This window comes from Pygoscelis adeliae, unplaced genomic scaffold (genome assembly GCF_000699105.1).
Source record: "Pygoscelis adeliae isolate BGI_AS28 unplaced genomic scaffold, ASM69910v1 Scaffold171, whole genome shotgun sequence".
Lineage (NCBI taxonomy): Eukaryota > Metazoa > Chordata > Aves > Sphenisciformes > Spheniscidae > Pygoscelis > Pygoscelis adeliae.
The window spans coordinates 6,476,356-6,492,590 of NW_008824186.1; the positions used below are offsets into that span (position 1 = coordinate 6,476,356).

At 39.0% G+C, this 16,235-nt stretch overlaps 1 protein-coding gene across 1 annotated transcript in view; it reads right to left on the reverse strand.

Moving 5' to 3' along the window:
* NELL1 (NEL-like 1 (chicken)) overlaps window positions 1–16,235 on the reverse strand; it is a 299,349-nt gene that overhangs the window by 213,479 nt on the left and 69,635 nt on the right. The window contains exons 8-11 of the mRNA XM_009334530.1: window positions 14,532–14,666; window positions 13,587–13,689; window positions 10,024–10,097; window positions 3,070–3,169 (exon numbers count right to left, since the gene is read on the reverse strand). Of these exons, the coding sequence (XP_009332805.1) occupies window positions 3,070–3,169; window positions 10,024–10,097; window positions 13,587–13,689; window positions 14,532–14,666 (412 nt within the window). The remainder of the gene's footprint in view (window positions 1–3,069; window positions 3,170–10,023; window positions 10,098–13,586; window positions 13,690–14,531; window positions 14,667–16,235) is intronic.

Below are 16,235 nucleotides of genomic sequence, written 5' to 3' on the forward strand. Positions count from 1 at the left end.
TATAAAGTAGCCACATAGTTTAAGCAGACATTTATATTAAAGCACATAGATGAAGGGCAAATCTAGGTATACTCTACATAACATTCACGGATAGATCCCATATACAGATCTGATGAGGCCCATTTTTGCATTGAGGTACATCAAATCACAAAAATAAGCTGTCATTGTACGGCAGAGTTCTTCCGTACTACGCCTGCCTTGCTGCACACCTTATACAATCATTTTACTGAAATCTAGAAATTGGCTTTTAGCAATATATTAGCTTTTGCTATACTATAAACTCATGTGGCAAACCTGAGGAAGGAAAGGTATTATTTGCTGTCCGCACTTTTCTAACCATTTACAAACAATAATGACTATCTAGGAAGCCCACCAGCTGTGTACATTACAGTATTCAACTCTGTCCTTTGCTGACTCACAATTTCCATGACAATAAACACCACAGATTTGGTTTTTTCCTTGCATACCCATTTTATTTTAAGCACTTATCTATTATTGTAGCAGATATTACAGAGATCTCTGAAGAGGGTCTCATACCACAGCATCATGAAGTTTCCGTATTTCTGTGGTTTTTTTCCTTCTGTTGATCTCCCACATTTATCCTTTCATTAAATGGAAATTCTTTTGCTGCAGCCAGAAATGCACAAGCTCCAAACCTCCTAACCTTGCCCAATTCAGCAAAGGTATTCTATAATTCTACAGAACGTGAAATTCAGTACAAGTTTTCTGTTTCCACAGCTAGATACTGAAGAAAGCACAAACAGAACCTACCAGTCACTAGTATGCACTGATAAACTTCACATAGAATTATTGTTCTCATTTAACATTACTAGTAAATGCTTACTAGTCATCGGTTGACTAACTAAAGGCCTAGCTAAGGGCTAATGCGAAGAATTATCTGTATCATCATACATATAAAGTGAAATTTGCACATGACGTGCAAATGATCCATGTGGGCTTCCAATATACGCTCTGATTACTCAGGACTATATTATAAATATACACTACAGTATTTCTTCTTCACTTATTTTGCTTAGACAATAAAAGCTGAATACAGTCTCTGAAAGAGGTCATTATTGCAAAACAGAGAAGCACTCCATCCCTCCCAGTAAAGGACATGTTGGCACAGGACAGGACCAGAAACTATGGCCTGCTTGCCATATCAGAGGGCACCTGTTTGCATGATAAAACCCATACCAAATACGGTATTCTTAATAAATATCCATTTTTAATACCAGCACTCTACATATGATAAAATTATATACTACCACTTTGGGTTGCGTGCAACTGAAGCAAAAGTGTCAAGCAGCATATATTCTACTTCAGGATATAAAAAGCAACTTAGGAGTGCTAACTTCAATTTATGCCTTTGTGAAGTTGACAAAATTAATCATATCTTTAAGCATAATTTTCAAAAGAATTTTAAAAAGCAAAGATAGAATACAAAAGGAGGTGGTACTGTTTAGCAGTCAGCTAAAGCTGAACTGAAGTAGAAGTTTAATGTATCAGTTTGAAAGCACCATGTATCAGAACTCATAGGAAGTGAAAGTACAACTCCTTCCTTTGCTTCTAGAGACCATCACGTAAGTACACATACTCATGCTATTTTAAAAGGAATAAAACCAGTTTGGGGATGAATATCTAAAAAGAGTACTTATCACTAACAGTAACATAGAACTGAATAATTACAGAACTTATCTTTCATCAACTTTGAAGCTTTCAGATTCCTAATGCTGTTGAGTAATGAAGATAATTTTTTCAGTACTGCACTACATCAAACTGGGCCATCTGTTAAGAACTATCATTAAGACATTGAGCCCTCTGAGGGACAAAGAAGCAACATTTACTGCTTGCTCAAATAGTTACAGATGTTTCTAGAAACTGTTTAAAAAAAAATTAACATGTATATTCTTAGACCCTGATCCAGCAAACAGTCTCAAACGTGCTGGCCCCTGCAACCACGTGCATATGCTTGCAAGTTCAAGGCCTTAGTAAATATTTAACTATGCATCTTTATTAATTAATATTTACTGGCTAAGGGAGAGATTCAGAGCCCCTTCATTGGCATCTACAATGACACCGGAGGAATCTACATACAGGCAAGACAAGTAGTCCAGCAGGCCCCAATAACCATTTAAGCCTGGAAGCGTCTAATGCTCATTTGGCACACCTCTTGCTTGAACTTTTGGAGGTGCATCACTAAAGGCTAACACACAAGTGCTGCTCTGAGAGACCAGGCACCCCTTAAGCTCAGCTGAGACTCAGCACCAACGGAGAGGTGTGGAACAGAGGTACAATACAGACATACACAGGGAATCACTATTCTAACACCTTTCACCCAACAGCTCACTGATTACAACACACTTTAAGAAGACAGCTTGCTCGAGTTCTCTAGCCTTGCGATACCTGCTTTTTCCTCATTTAAGGGGATTTCCTCAACTAACATTTCAGCTATGGCTTGTTCAGTCTGGTCCAGCACGCAACCAGGATTCACCAGGGCTGAAAGAGAACACGCAAGAGGAACCTGCATCTCAACACCCCACTGCAAGGAGGAAAAACGGGGTTCTGGGCTCTAGGGTTATTTTTTCATTTTTATTCTGTAATTGTCCAGCTTAATTCATAAATGAGTCCTGAGAGAGTTCCGATCCAAATCAACCTCCAAATACTGGAATCTTAACATTATTATTGTGAATTTAAAATAGAGAGCTTAAAAATCCATTTCCAAAACCCTGTATGTTCAGTGCAGTTGCAAGTTTAAGCAACATAAAATATCTCTTTTTCAAACTTAACTTCTTCCTAACGGGAATTCTTAAGAGATACTGGGTCCTTTCTCCCCCAACTCTTCCTTTTCTCCCTCCCCCTCTCTAATTCAGAGCAATTACAGCTTTGTAGCTGTAAGTCTTCTGCCCAAAGGAATATCACAGACTGGTTTTACGTGAAGGCTAATTATAAACTCAGGTTTATACAGGTACCTAATATCTCATTAAAAAGGAATTGCTCCTTCCAGTGTATCCCCCTGTTGAATCAGCAACTTATATTCCTTCCAAGCATGCATAGTCTCTGGCTTACCTCTACAAACACTGCAACATTGGTTCTCTGGAAGAACGTGATCTTTTTCTGAGCAGTTCAACGGCGGACAAGTCTCTGTTACTTTTACTAAAACTCCATTCTGAAAATAAAAAAAACATTTTAAAAAATTACATTGATGAAAACATGTGCAATGGCAAGGATCACATAATTTTCAATCTATAACTCCGGTAAGCTCTAGTAACAACACTGGTAAACTAGCAGGCAGCAAGTTAAATTCATTCTTTACACCATAACATCAAAACTAAAGTAATCTACTCGGACATTTCTATGAAGAAAGAGGCAAGAAAGAGGCAAGAAAGAGGCAAGAAAGAGGCAAGAAAGAGGCAAGAAAGAGGCAAGAAAGAGGCAAGAAAGAGGCAAGAAAGAGGCAAGAAAGAGGCAAGAAAGAGGCAAGAAAGAGGCAAGAAAGAGGCAAGAAAGAGGCAAGAAAGAGGCAAGAAAGAGGCAAGAAAGAGGCAAGAAAGAGGCAAGAAAGAGGCAAGAAAGAGGCACTTAAGCTCAAAATTCGATAGTACTTTTTCCAAATACGTTGTCTCCAAGTATAGTTGTTTTCCTTCCAAGTATTCAAAGGAATTAAAGAATTTCATTCCAGGTTTTTGTTAAAAACAGTCTTCCTGCTTTATGCAAGCCCAAGTTTTACTCCTCTTATTTTATATTCTACATAACTCTCTGATAACTTATTCAACTCAAACACACGCAGCAGATAGAAAACCAATGTTTCCAAGTGTCATGTGTTGTTCTGCTGTGTCCAATTAAAAGTGTCTGTTCTTTAGAATTACCGATCACCTAATTTCCAAAAATTAGGTCCTTCAAAGGTATGCCAAAGCAGAAATCCCATCTTGAGGTATCCATATAGAAATTGCTGTATAAAATGTAAATCAAGGTCAAGCTATTTCTCTGATTTTGATTTCTGCAAGATTTAGAGTAAGACTGCGTATAGGAAGTCTAGTTGCTGGTAGAAATTTTCTAAAATAATAGAGACAGAACCTTTCCAGGGAGATTTTACACCACATTTTACTCCATCTTCTTCCCATCCAGGAAATCAGCTTCACCATATCTCCAGACCAAACAGCTGTCCTGCTCTTCAGTTAGCCATTTCGTAACATCTTGTCCCAAAATAGCTTCCTCTTTTCCCTTATCCCCCTCCAGCCTTCCCCATACCATAACTTCAGCATCCCTTCCGCAGCTATGCCATCACTGCAAACTGGCAAGTGGAGCAGAAATTAACAACCAGGATTTTTGCTCAGTAGGAACTACAATAACTATCCCACAGGACTGTCCACACCTGAGTAATCCCATTTTCCAAAGGGCTGTGAAACTCCGCTGAGAAAGCGGGCAGCCCGCTATATTGCCAATACACCTTTTTAATATGAATCTAGTCCCCACTCCTCCCAAAATATTTTTCATGATGCCTCAGACGGTGGAACGAGAAGATGGAACAAGAATTTCTGCTTTCTTCAAAGAAATAAATTACTTTTTCTAGCTATCATGACTGCAGAGAGCTGTTTAAAAATCTGATTCAAACACATCTAGGACTACGAAAGCAGAGGAAAACTAATACCAAAAAAAGACAAAATATGTTATTAAAGCCACCATTCTTTATGGCTTTAAAGCCACAAATCTGAGGGATCAGATACATGACTTTGAACAGAAGATATTGACAATACCTATGTGTCTACCCTGTATGAAGAAACATCCCTATATAGAGACACCCTTGCTAGCCAGAAGCTCGCTTTCATATCTACAAGACACTGTACCACACTGTGCCAAAAAACTAGGTGCGAGAACCAGTACAGGTAAAACTCTTTGCTGGTAATTAGCCTCACCAGCCATGCCACACTGATTCAGCTATGTCGCTTCAGGCTCCAGAATTAATTCTCACAGCATCAAGCTACCCTACGCAGTTATGAACACAGAAATGCCTGCTGAGTCTACAAGGTGCAAATGATGCACAAGGTGCCCGGCAGCTAGCAGGACTTACAATTGAGAAGTGCAGCAGACCTAGGGAACGCAAACCTGACCGTTCTATAATCACTGCTAGTCACTGCCCTTGAGACTGCAATCTTAAGGCTAAGCAGGGCCAAGTCATTTTTCTCACTTCCCTACTGTCTTTAGTGGCAAGCTGCATCAGTTGCTGTCACGAAAAATAAAATTTAAAAAAAAAGCCGTAGGCATCATGTTGTTTGTTTTTTTGTTGTTGGGGTTTTTTTTTTCCTCTAAAAAACAGCTCCCTACAGTATCACATACGGCATGCATCACTGAAGCAAGTACCCACACAAGAACAATGAAATTAACGGAGGTATTAGGGTTCCTTCTGATCTCACTTACATAAATGAAAGGGAGGAATCCCCCACGGTTGCCTGTGCAACTGCAGCAGCAAAGGTGATAAAAGAACCAGACATACTGAGCCGTCATTTACTGTTGCATTATCAAACTACCAGCTGGAAAAGCTCTGGCTATAACTCATTGCCTATTCAAGCTCAGACAAGACAACTGCAGCAGAAAGGCTACAGTATGTCAACATATGGACAAAAAGCGTTGACTGACAATAGATCCGGGCAAAAAGATGGCAAGAAATCAAGAAATCATATGAAAGTCAAATCAGTGATCAGGATGAGTCAAAACGCTAAAGACAAATTCAATCCAAGCTCACACCTTCTTCAGTGACTCATAAGGAGACAAAAAACCCACAACTTGAGAATTCCATTAATTTAATGACAGTAAGATTTTATTTCCCTAAGTTTCCCATTTTTTTGCCGAATTTGCATCTTGGGAAAACAAATCGAACACATTTGTAATTAAGTTTTAAAACAACTAAAATATTTCCATGTTGAGTATTCTTTGGACTGAAATCAATTTGTTATAAACTAGTACAGATCCAATTATAAGAATTATCATCATTAGATTTCAGAGTTTATCCACTAAGTAAGAATAGTTCACACTTCAGAATTATTGCTTCAGACAGCCTTATAAAAAATTGCAAACTTTTTATACTCAATTCACATATGTAGTCATAGAATCTGGACAGAAATAGATGTCAAAAAGATATTCTTCTGGAGTAAGTAGGTCAAGCTCCAACTGTGACATACAATCCACAAAGAATGAGATCTGGAGTCAAATATTTACAAGATCATGATTAAATTTCTTGTAATTACAAAGGTAAGTACATAAAAAAAGAATTTGCTATAAGCCTAATCAGTGACATGCAGTGAAAATCTGAACCACAAACAGCTCATCTCAGATGACCAGCTTTGGAAAATAGCAAGATTTCAGATAAGGTTACTTTGGGTTTTTGTTGTTGTTTGGGGGGGGGTTCCCCTCTTGTTTTAGCTGTTATTGATTAGCCTCTCAGGAGAAAGTTCTAAATAGCATCCTTAGCTGTCACTCTAGGAACGACAACGTTCTTTATCTTTACGAAAAACTTTTTAGTCAAGCTTCCTGAAAGTCAGTGGGGCCCTGTCCATCTTTCTAGTATTTGTATGGCGCACTCTGACTGCCCGCTCCCAGCATTTATGAAGAGGAATTTATTCTTGTACCCTTTGCTGTCAGACACGTCTTCTGGTTATGACTAGGCATCATGTCATTCACAGGCATTAGCCCAGAAATTAGCTGATCAGCAGTAAACTCCCGGTCCAACAAAAGGTATAGAATTCTTTCCATTGACTTGTAATGAGCCATGTCACCATATTGGTGAAATCCACAAACCAAAATAACCATTTATTGAATGCAGAAAGGTGCAGTTTTCTAAAGCACTATCACACTTGCATTTTTTAGAGGGACCTCAACAGGCTGGAGAAATAGGCCGACAGGAACCTCAAGGAGTTTAACAAGGAGAAGTGCAAAGTCCTGCACCTGGGGAGGAACAACCCCACGTGCCAGTGCATGCTGGGGTCACCCTGCTAGAAAGCAGCTTTGCAGAAAAGGACCTAGGGGTCCTGGCGGACACCAAGTTGAACAGGAGCCAGCCATGTACCCTTGCGGCAAAAAAGGCTAACGGTAACTTGGGCTGCATTAGGCAAAGTATTGCCAGCAGGTCAAGGGAGGTGACCCTTCCCTCTGCGCAGCGCTGGTGAGGCCACACCTGGAGTGCTGGGTCCAGTTCTGGCCTACCCAGTTCAAGAGAGACATGGAACAACTGGAGAGACACCAGCCATGGGCCACAAGGATAAGTAAGGGACTGGAGCATATACCACAGGAGGAAAGGCTGAGAGAGCTGAGACTGTTTAGCCTAGACAAGAGAAGGCTCAGGGGGGATCATACCAATGCATATAAATACCCAAAGGGAGAGTACAAAGAGGACAGAGCCAGGCTCTTTCCAGTGGTGCCCAGTGACAGGACCAGAGGCAACGGGCACAAACTGAAACACAGGAGGTTCCCTCTGAACATCAGGAAACAGTTTTTCACTGCAAGGGTGACCGAGCACTGGCACAGGTTGCCCAGGGAGGCTGTGGAGTCTCCATCCTTGGAGATATTCAAAAGCCATCTGGACACAGTCCTGGGCAACTGGCTTTAGGTAGTTCTGCTCAAGCAGGGGAGTTGGACAAGATGACCTGCAGAGGTCCCTTCCAACCTCAACCATTCTGTGATTCTTAGAAACATGTGTGCACTAATCTTGTCATTGTAGATTAATCTAGAGAGTGTTAAGATTTGCATCATAAATACATTTTTAGTCTGGATTAGTTTTCAGAAATAAAAAAAACTGCTCACAGCCTGATAAAGAAAAACTTTGATCTATCTGGAACCATCAGTATTATTATTATTTTTGTGAGATGGAAAAAATATAAAAGTTAAAAGCCTCTTACATTTGGATCAGTACCTATGCAAAGAATAAAATGACTGTCTTCAAATAAAAATTGAAATGTGAAATTTTAACTTTATCTTTTTGATGTTACCCCGTCTACAACTATGTCCTCCTTCATAGATTTTTAAGCTGTCTTTACCAACACTAATAAATTGACAGTTGATGTGTACCCCCTACTGTATTCCTTCACGGATCAACAGCTTTTCAAACTTGATGTCTGTTTTTCAAGTCTGGAAAATTAAACCGTATTAAATTTTTTATAGTCCTTCCCCTAGCACAAAGCCCTTCCTTTATTCATACAACACCTTGTCTACCAGTAGGCCCGCACAGGATAGAAAATGATTGAGTACAGCCACAGTTTGACTCATCGCCATTCATCCTTCATCTAGTAAGCATTCCTAATTGAGGCAGTAAATAAGTAGGTGTTTTGCTTACAGCTTTTAAGAGGTCATGCTGAAGACACATTGAATGAACTTCCTGTCTGAAGACACATCGTCTCATAGAAGCAGGGGTAAGCACCCACTCAGAAACTCTCCCGATTCAGAATGACAAGCTTTGCCAGTGAGGTTTAATGTCTTCTTGAAACACAGCTATGGAAATACCTTTTTCTTCCCCAACATAGACTCATTTTTTTTCATGGTACTGCAGTCACATATGCTGTTTCAAATACTTACCAATACTCTCCATTAAGAGGTAAATAATACAAACTGCAACTTTACTGCAATTAGCATTGCCATATCAATTTCCTTCAACAATAAGTAAAATGCAAAAGCCCGTTTCATCATTATTTTAGTCATTTCTAATCTGACAGATATTTGATGGTCAGTATTTGCTTTTAATCTTCATGAATGTATTATCATACTCATAACGATGAATATAATGCTCTTATTTATATCACAGAGAAGTTCCACTGACATAGTTCAGATCGCTCTCTCTGGTTTCCCTTTAATGTGAAAATCCTCCTGTTCTCATCTTATTTCATATAGGCACTTTCCCTCCCAAATGAACATTCTATGTCATATTGTAAGTAACAGGCACCTTAGTCTGTCTTCAAGGCAACAACCTTGCCCACTTATTTGTATATACAATGTTGAGCACCCCTATACAGCTAAACACTAATAGCGGCAAAATAATTCTGCATAACAAGCTACTTTCACAACATCTGCAACCAGTTATTGTCCATTTTCATTAGTGAACATAAAATTGCTACCCTGTACACTCAGCTACAAGCACAACAATAACCAGATCATTGTCACCTTTTCCAAATGTTTTTCATAATTGTTCTAGCATACTGATCTGTCAACAACATTTGTAAGCCTCCCCTTTATCACCCTTCCCCCTCTACAAATTCAACAAGACATTAAAACAAAAATACTTGAGAATTACATGTGAGAGCGAATGTGTTTAAAATAGCTGTGCCTTTCTGAAGTGATAAATCATATTTAAAATGCACGCATACTCACAACAAATACATGTCTCAGCAGAGCAACAGCCCTTTTATAATCATCTACTACTACTCTCTTCTTCCAAGGCTGATCTTGACAACAACTAGCTTCTGCCACGCTTACACCAGTAGTAGAAGTCGCACTCCTACTACTTCACTAACACTCCCTGAATGTTCCTATCTAACACAGCCTCCATTCACCTGTGTTCTTAAATACTGACTGTAGTTGACTAAGTGTTACGAACTTGCCAAGACCCCAATCCAGTCCAATACTTAGTAATTTACCTCAATTAGTAGCAGGGCTACATATAGTTTAAATAATACTAGGGAAAACCTAGAGTAACTCAAACAATACAAACCAGGTTGCTTCAAATTTTAGCAATTTGGCTGGAATTAGTAACTGGCTCAAGATGCTGCTGCCTTTTTCTAGAGCTCATGAAAGCAGGAGATAAAAGAGGAAACATCCCTCAAAGTCATTTTGCTCATGTTTTTATTACCTTGCAAGGGTCATTTTCCTGCCTTGTTTTCGTATTTGTGGCTTTCACTGACTTCAAGGTCACCTTTTCAAGACAACAGATGTCACATTTGCATGAAGGAAGCCTAAAGAAATGCACTAACTTATCACTGTCACTTTTGAACACCACACATACATTTAAAATCAGGAAAAGTTTATACAACTGAAACTTACTCGACATTCTCTGCAGCTCTTGGTTAATACTCGTTGACCTTCTGCTAGCACTTTGCCCCCATAGATACACTTTGCTGTAATTTGAGAGGAGAAGGAGGGAGATTAAAAATAAATGAATTAAATCAGTACTTAAATAGTAAACAAATGCAAAGTAAAGTAAAACCAGTATTCACATACACTGAAAAAATATGGATACGTTAAGTATATGATGCATTTTACTTTCATCAGAAGTCAGTATTATACATAACTACAATAATGTAGCTAACAATAAATTCATTTTAAGAGAAAGTAGCACCTTTACCCAAACTAAAGAGGAAGAATAAGAGCATAAGACAATATGTACTGGACCAAATTCATTAGTATTCGACAGAAAACATTTTCATTACTGACATTCTGGAGATTAGTTACAGTATTTGTGTTACTAGAGGTCTTCATGACTCGCTTCAAGAACTGGAGACATTTATTATTGTACTGTTCATCAAGAGAATAATATAGCCACAGATTTCAATTAAACCTTCAGATTTTTTGTGGGCACAAAGGTGAACTCTTCAACTTGCTGGAGCACTGCAAAAATGGATTAGATGCAGCAAATGACTCTACTTAATCAACAAACTGTAAAAATCTATTTCGGAAAAATATTCTTAACACACACATGAAATAAGCAGATTTCCCAGAAAAGTGAAAGCACCTACTAAAGAATTCCTGTCTCAAATTTTGACCTTTCTGCTAAAGATAACCAGCTCCACAAACGAACCAACAGACTAGAACACATGAGGACTCCTCATCCATTTCAAGGCAGAGACAACCAGCTTAGGACTACTGCCGCCATGAAGAAGGTAACATCCAGCAAGGCCACAGTAGCATACAGATCGGTCAAGTATTACCGTAACTACCACAGTCCTCTTGGAACTAGCTGTCTAAATTTCAATTCCAGAGGAGAACAGTATAAATCCATGAATTAAAGAGAACAGTTGGACTATTATGACCTTACACAAATCAAGTATCCATCATAAAGGCACTCTACATTACTAATAAGATCAATTATAAACACTGATAAAATAACTTTTTGCTGTGGTGTTTCAGTGCGCTCTGCACTTGACCAGTAACAGTCTGACCTATGACACCGAAAGGAGAGCTAAAAGGTAGGAATCCTATGTTGCAATTTGAACAAAGCCTTAGAAGTTTCCTGAGTCAAGGCACACGCACAGTGAAAGCGTTCAAAGTACTTGGTTCTTAAAAAAAAGAAGTCACAGACTGTCTAGTAACTGTTTTACCTCCATTTCTCTCCCAAATACCAAGGTAAGGGAACCAAGCACTTACAGGTGCATGTGTGTACCCCTTACGGGTGCTACCAGTAGGAGTATTCCACAGCAGCAACCGTCATAGCCAGTTTGATTCCCAAATTTTAAACATAAAGTACTGCTAAGTCAATCTTCATAAACTTGCAGACATAAATTTGCTTCTAAGGACTTTTTGTTTAAACTTACACTCTTGAAAATGCTCATGTCTTCTTAAAAAAAAAAAAAACACCACACCACCACACAAAAAACAAGAGCGCAAGATTTTCAGAACAACTCAGTTTCCACCATCAACAATGCATTTAAAAAAGGTTTCTTCCTTTTCGTATCCTAGTTTTCTTCATTTTTCTAAAGCTGCCCTAGTTTTTATGCCAGAGTTGTTGTGATCTCGCTTATGAAAAAAACTTCAGACCAGGAAGCTTTGTTTAAATTAGGAATCCCAGTAACTATTTTTGGGAGAAGATGAGTTAGAGAAATTTCCTTCTTCTTTCTGTCTGTTCTCCTGACATGACTGCTTTTAACGAAAGAATGGACACACCAGAAAGCAAGTCAACACACAACTCAGAAAAATAAAGAGATTTTAAACAAAATTACAGTCTTTTGTCAAATATTAGTTGGAAGGCTAACACAAGATGGCAGGGATCAAAACAGAACTGCCTCACTTTTAAAACCCTTAGCATATCAGACATTACAGCTACTTTGTTCATTAACCCTCAGCTAAGACAGGAAACTATTCAATAATCCAGCCATTCAATAATCCCTAGAGACAGCAAATTACAGCTGATGACTCTATCAGAGCTAAATAGGAAAAAGCATGGAGAAATTAACACCTGCGGTGCAGCTCTTTGGAAAGCCTCAGCAATTACTACTATCTACCCAAAAGTGACTGACTGTGGCCCTAGCACATCATTCTGTCAAGGAGCTGGCATTTACAATCAATGTCAATCAACCTCCATACATCTCTTCCCATTGACTGACATGCTGAGTTCTTGTCAGAATAACGAGTCAAGTTTGTGTCAATCACTGATAAAAGGCAAGTTTGATTGTTCATCTTCCTATTACAAATAACAGGAACACAGTTTACTCATGGGGATTTACACCGAATCTACAATTTTGTGCCTTGCAATTCCTTTGTGTCAGATTTTGACCGTTGTGCATACATGCATGTCAGCAAAGGCACGTCAAGAGAAGCATCCAGTTTCCTGGAAGAACTTTATACACTCTCAATGTTACAAATAAAAATATTTTGAGACAAAAAAAGACAGGCCAGCATAGGCACTTTACCACCCAAGTACTCTGTTCATAAACATCTTTTAGTAAGCAGAATACTCAGCCGACATATAGCTGAGAGAAATGAGATGACATGAGTAAACAAGCGCAAGTGCAAGATCACAGCTAAAGGACGTTTGTCCATGGGACTAATGAATTCAGTGACTGAAGGAAGGTGACAGAATGCTAAAAAAAGTGTTATTATTTTCCTAATAAATCTTAAAATAATTCAACATCCCTGCCTCATGAATTATTGAAGAACTCATGCATGACGTTTACTAGTCTCCAAGAATTGGAGGGCGGGGGAGGGAAGTTAATCTGTGCTTCTTAAGGTAAGACTGGCATCAGCGCTCAGCTAAAATTTCCAAACATAAGTTGTCTTTGTCGCTTGTACTACCATTAAGGCAACAAATATTGAATATTCTTTCCAGGAATGTTACTTATAGCTTTCATCTCCAGAAGAAGGAACTGAAAGCTGACAATAACACTGATCATAAAATTTACTTTTTTTCTTTCTTCTCATGAATTTATTTTGAAATTAATTACAGCAAACCATCACTCCACATAGCGATACTAACTCAAGGTCTGAAATTCTGTCATGTTTATTTTAAAGAACAACCTTCCAACCCAAAATAAAAGATAGGCAAAAAGATAAACAGCTTAGTTTATTACTCATCACTACAGAAAGTTCAGACCATAGGCCTGATGCTCCTCAACATCAACAGGAGACACAAGTTGAAGTCAAGTAAGGCTTCCCAGCCCCAAACAAGTAAATGAATAATTTTCCACTGACAAGAAGAGATTCTTAGAAATTTGCAACGCTTGTTCATTTCTCAGCAATTATTTATTTTCTTCTTAAATCAAGTTTGCCACTGTGACTCATGTAACCTGAACCACCAGGACCTATGAAAGTCATTAAAAATGCGCCTGCTTTCAGGACTCTGCTTTCACAGACTCACCCTCTGTGAAACTAAAAGGTCTGTGTGACCTACTTACCCTTGCATATTTTGCAGCACTGGCTTTCCACGTGCACTGGAAGAGCATCGGGAGGACAGTCAAGAGGGGGACAGGACATCCTTCGGCACTCCACAACTCCACTCTAAGCAAAGGTTTTTAAGACAAAATTCAACTACGACTCTTGTAATTAGTGAGTATTTTATACAAAACACAGAAGACAGAAAACTAAGTAAATGAAAACAGCATAGTGGATTACAGACCCATCCTTCAGTAGCAAGTTTAATCCTATCCAACTACAAACTTCTATCAAAATGCATCTGAAGGTGAACCACCCCGTTTTGATATATATTACTGGTTTTACCCCTGAGCAAAGCACATTAAGTGGAAAACCTAAGCTCATCTTTACAAAAACATAAGCACCACTTTCTGTAGGCTGTGCCAATCATCTTTGAGACTTTTAACAATCAGTTTTCTATTTTCTTGAGCAAACAAAGACTCTCTTCAGATATTTATCAAATAATTTCAACAAGACAAGATTTACATACTAACTCTCTTCTGCTCCTCGATTCTTCAGTGATAAACACTGAAAACAGAATCTGCATGTCGTTACCATGCAAGATGCAACTACGCATCTATGAATACTATTAAGATAATGTTTCCTTTTTTAAAAAACTACTGCAGCGAAAACAATTCCAAACCAAACACAGACAATGCCACACTTCCACCCCCAAACCGTAAAGTCCTCACAGATGTAAGTAGAACAAACAAGAGAGCGTTGTCAAGGGAAAACACATTTTACTTATGAAGTTTGCACATAAGCAATGTCAATTTTTTATTTATTTTACCATGTCCCTCCCTATTGTTCATACTGCCACTAGATGCATACTAAAAACAGAATAATTCTCAGAGTTAACCTTATGTATTCAAGGACCATTTTCACATTTTAATTAGGTCCTACTCCTTAAACTCTATAGAAATTCTTACTTTGCAAGTGCAATTCCTGCAGTGATCATCTTCAACCCATGAGTCTTTGTCTCTATAGATCAATCCATTTACTTGACAAGTCTTCTCACAGTGACAGTCTTCCAATTGACTCAGTCTTGTTTCTGCATAATTTAACTATAAATGAAAGTAACTTGATGAGATTTCTGCAATTCAAACACATGATTTAAAAAAGCAAATATGAGAAAGCAGCATACTTATTTTTAGCCAAACCAAGTTTGACTATAACCTTTGAAACACTGAACCAGGATGTCAGCAGGTATAAACTAATGCTACTCCTCGGGCTTTGATGGACCTATCCGTGCCAACTGACAACAGTTTATGATTCATGCAACCGTCTCTTGTACTGTAACAAACCCCACTGAGATCCCCTCACGAATGCCCGGGCACTATCAAAAGTACACAAACTACAATTGTTTTAAAAAAAAATTCTTAATTGCTCATCAACCTGATTACACGTCAAAAAGCGTGAAGACTGGCAGACTGACCTTTCCTAATTATCTCCATCTCATCATTATTAAGCATCAGCCAGACTAATACTTTCTGACTTTTAGAAGGGTCTTAACCTTATAATAGCAAGTGAGATTTAGAGTGGAAAGAAAGCATTTTCATTCAGTGTAGTACAAAATATTCCCAAACTCTGATTAATGAAAAATCTCCTGGAGTAAACCCTGGGCTGGTGGCTAGCTCTTAACACTCCTTGCTGTTCCCATTACCTCCTCAATTTCAACTACTAAAATGCATATCAAGAAGCTAAAACAGGCATCTTTTCCAAGTATTACGTCTGCATGCTAGCAATTGCTATGTTTACCGATGAGATATTATGCAATAATAAGGAAAAGGTTTTCTGAACCACCCTCTCCTAAGCCATATCACAGACCTCCCCTTCATACAAGGTACCATCTTACCATCCTCCAGAGAGGAACGACCCCCGTTTATGCACGCCTTGTACCTAGTGCCATCACCTCTAATCCCTAAGAGTACTCAAAATGACTTTCCCATTTACTAATACTAAAAATAAATAAATAAATAAATACAGGCTTAATATTTAGAAGTAAATATGTGCATTCTTCAGGCCTCAGACTGCCATTGCTCTAAAAATTACCCTGGTGCCAGTTGGACGAGAGTTTCTTAAGGGCTTGATTTTTTTTACATTAGAATCATAGAATAGTTTGGGTTGGAAGGGACCATTAGAGGTTATCTAGTCCAACCCCCCTGCAATGAGCAGGGACATCTTCAACTAGATCAGGTTGCTCAGAGTCCTGTCCAACCTGACCTGGAATGTTTCCAGGGATGGGGCATCTCCATTCACCAACTGGTGAATGGAGTTCAATCCAGTTGGCGGCCGGTCATGAGCGGTGTTCCCCAGGGCTCAGTATTGGGGCCAGTTCTGTTCAATATCTTTATCAATGATCTGGACGAGGGGATTGAGTGCACCCTCAGTAAGTTTGCAGACGACACCAAGTTGGGCGGCAGTGTTGATCTGCTCGAGGGTAGGAAGGCTCTGCAGAGGGACCTGGACAGGCTGGATCGATGGGCCCAGGCCAACTGTATGAGATTCAACAAGGCCAAGTGCCGGGTCCTGCACTTTGGCCACAACAACCCCATGCAACACTACAGGCTTGGGGAAGAGTGGCTGGAAAGCTGCCTGGCGGAAAAGTACCTGGGCGTGCTGGTCGACAGCCG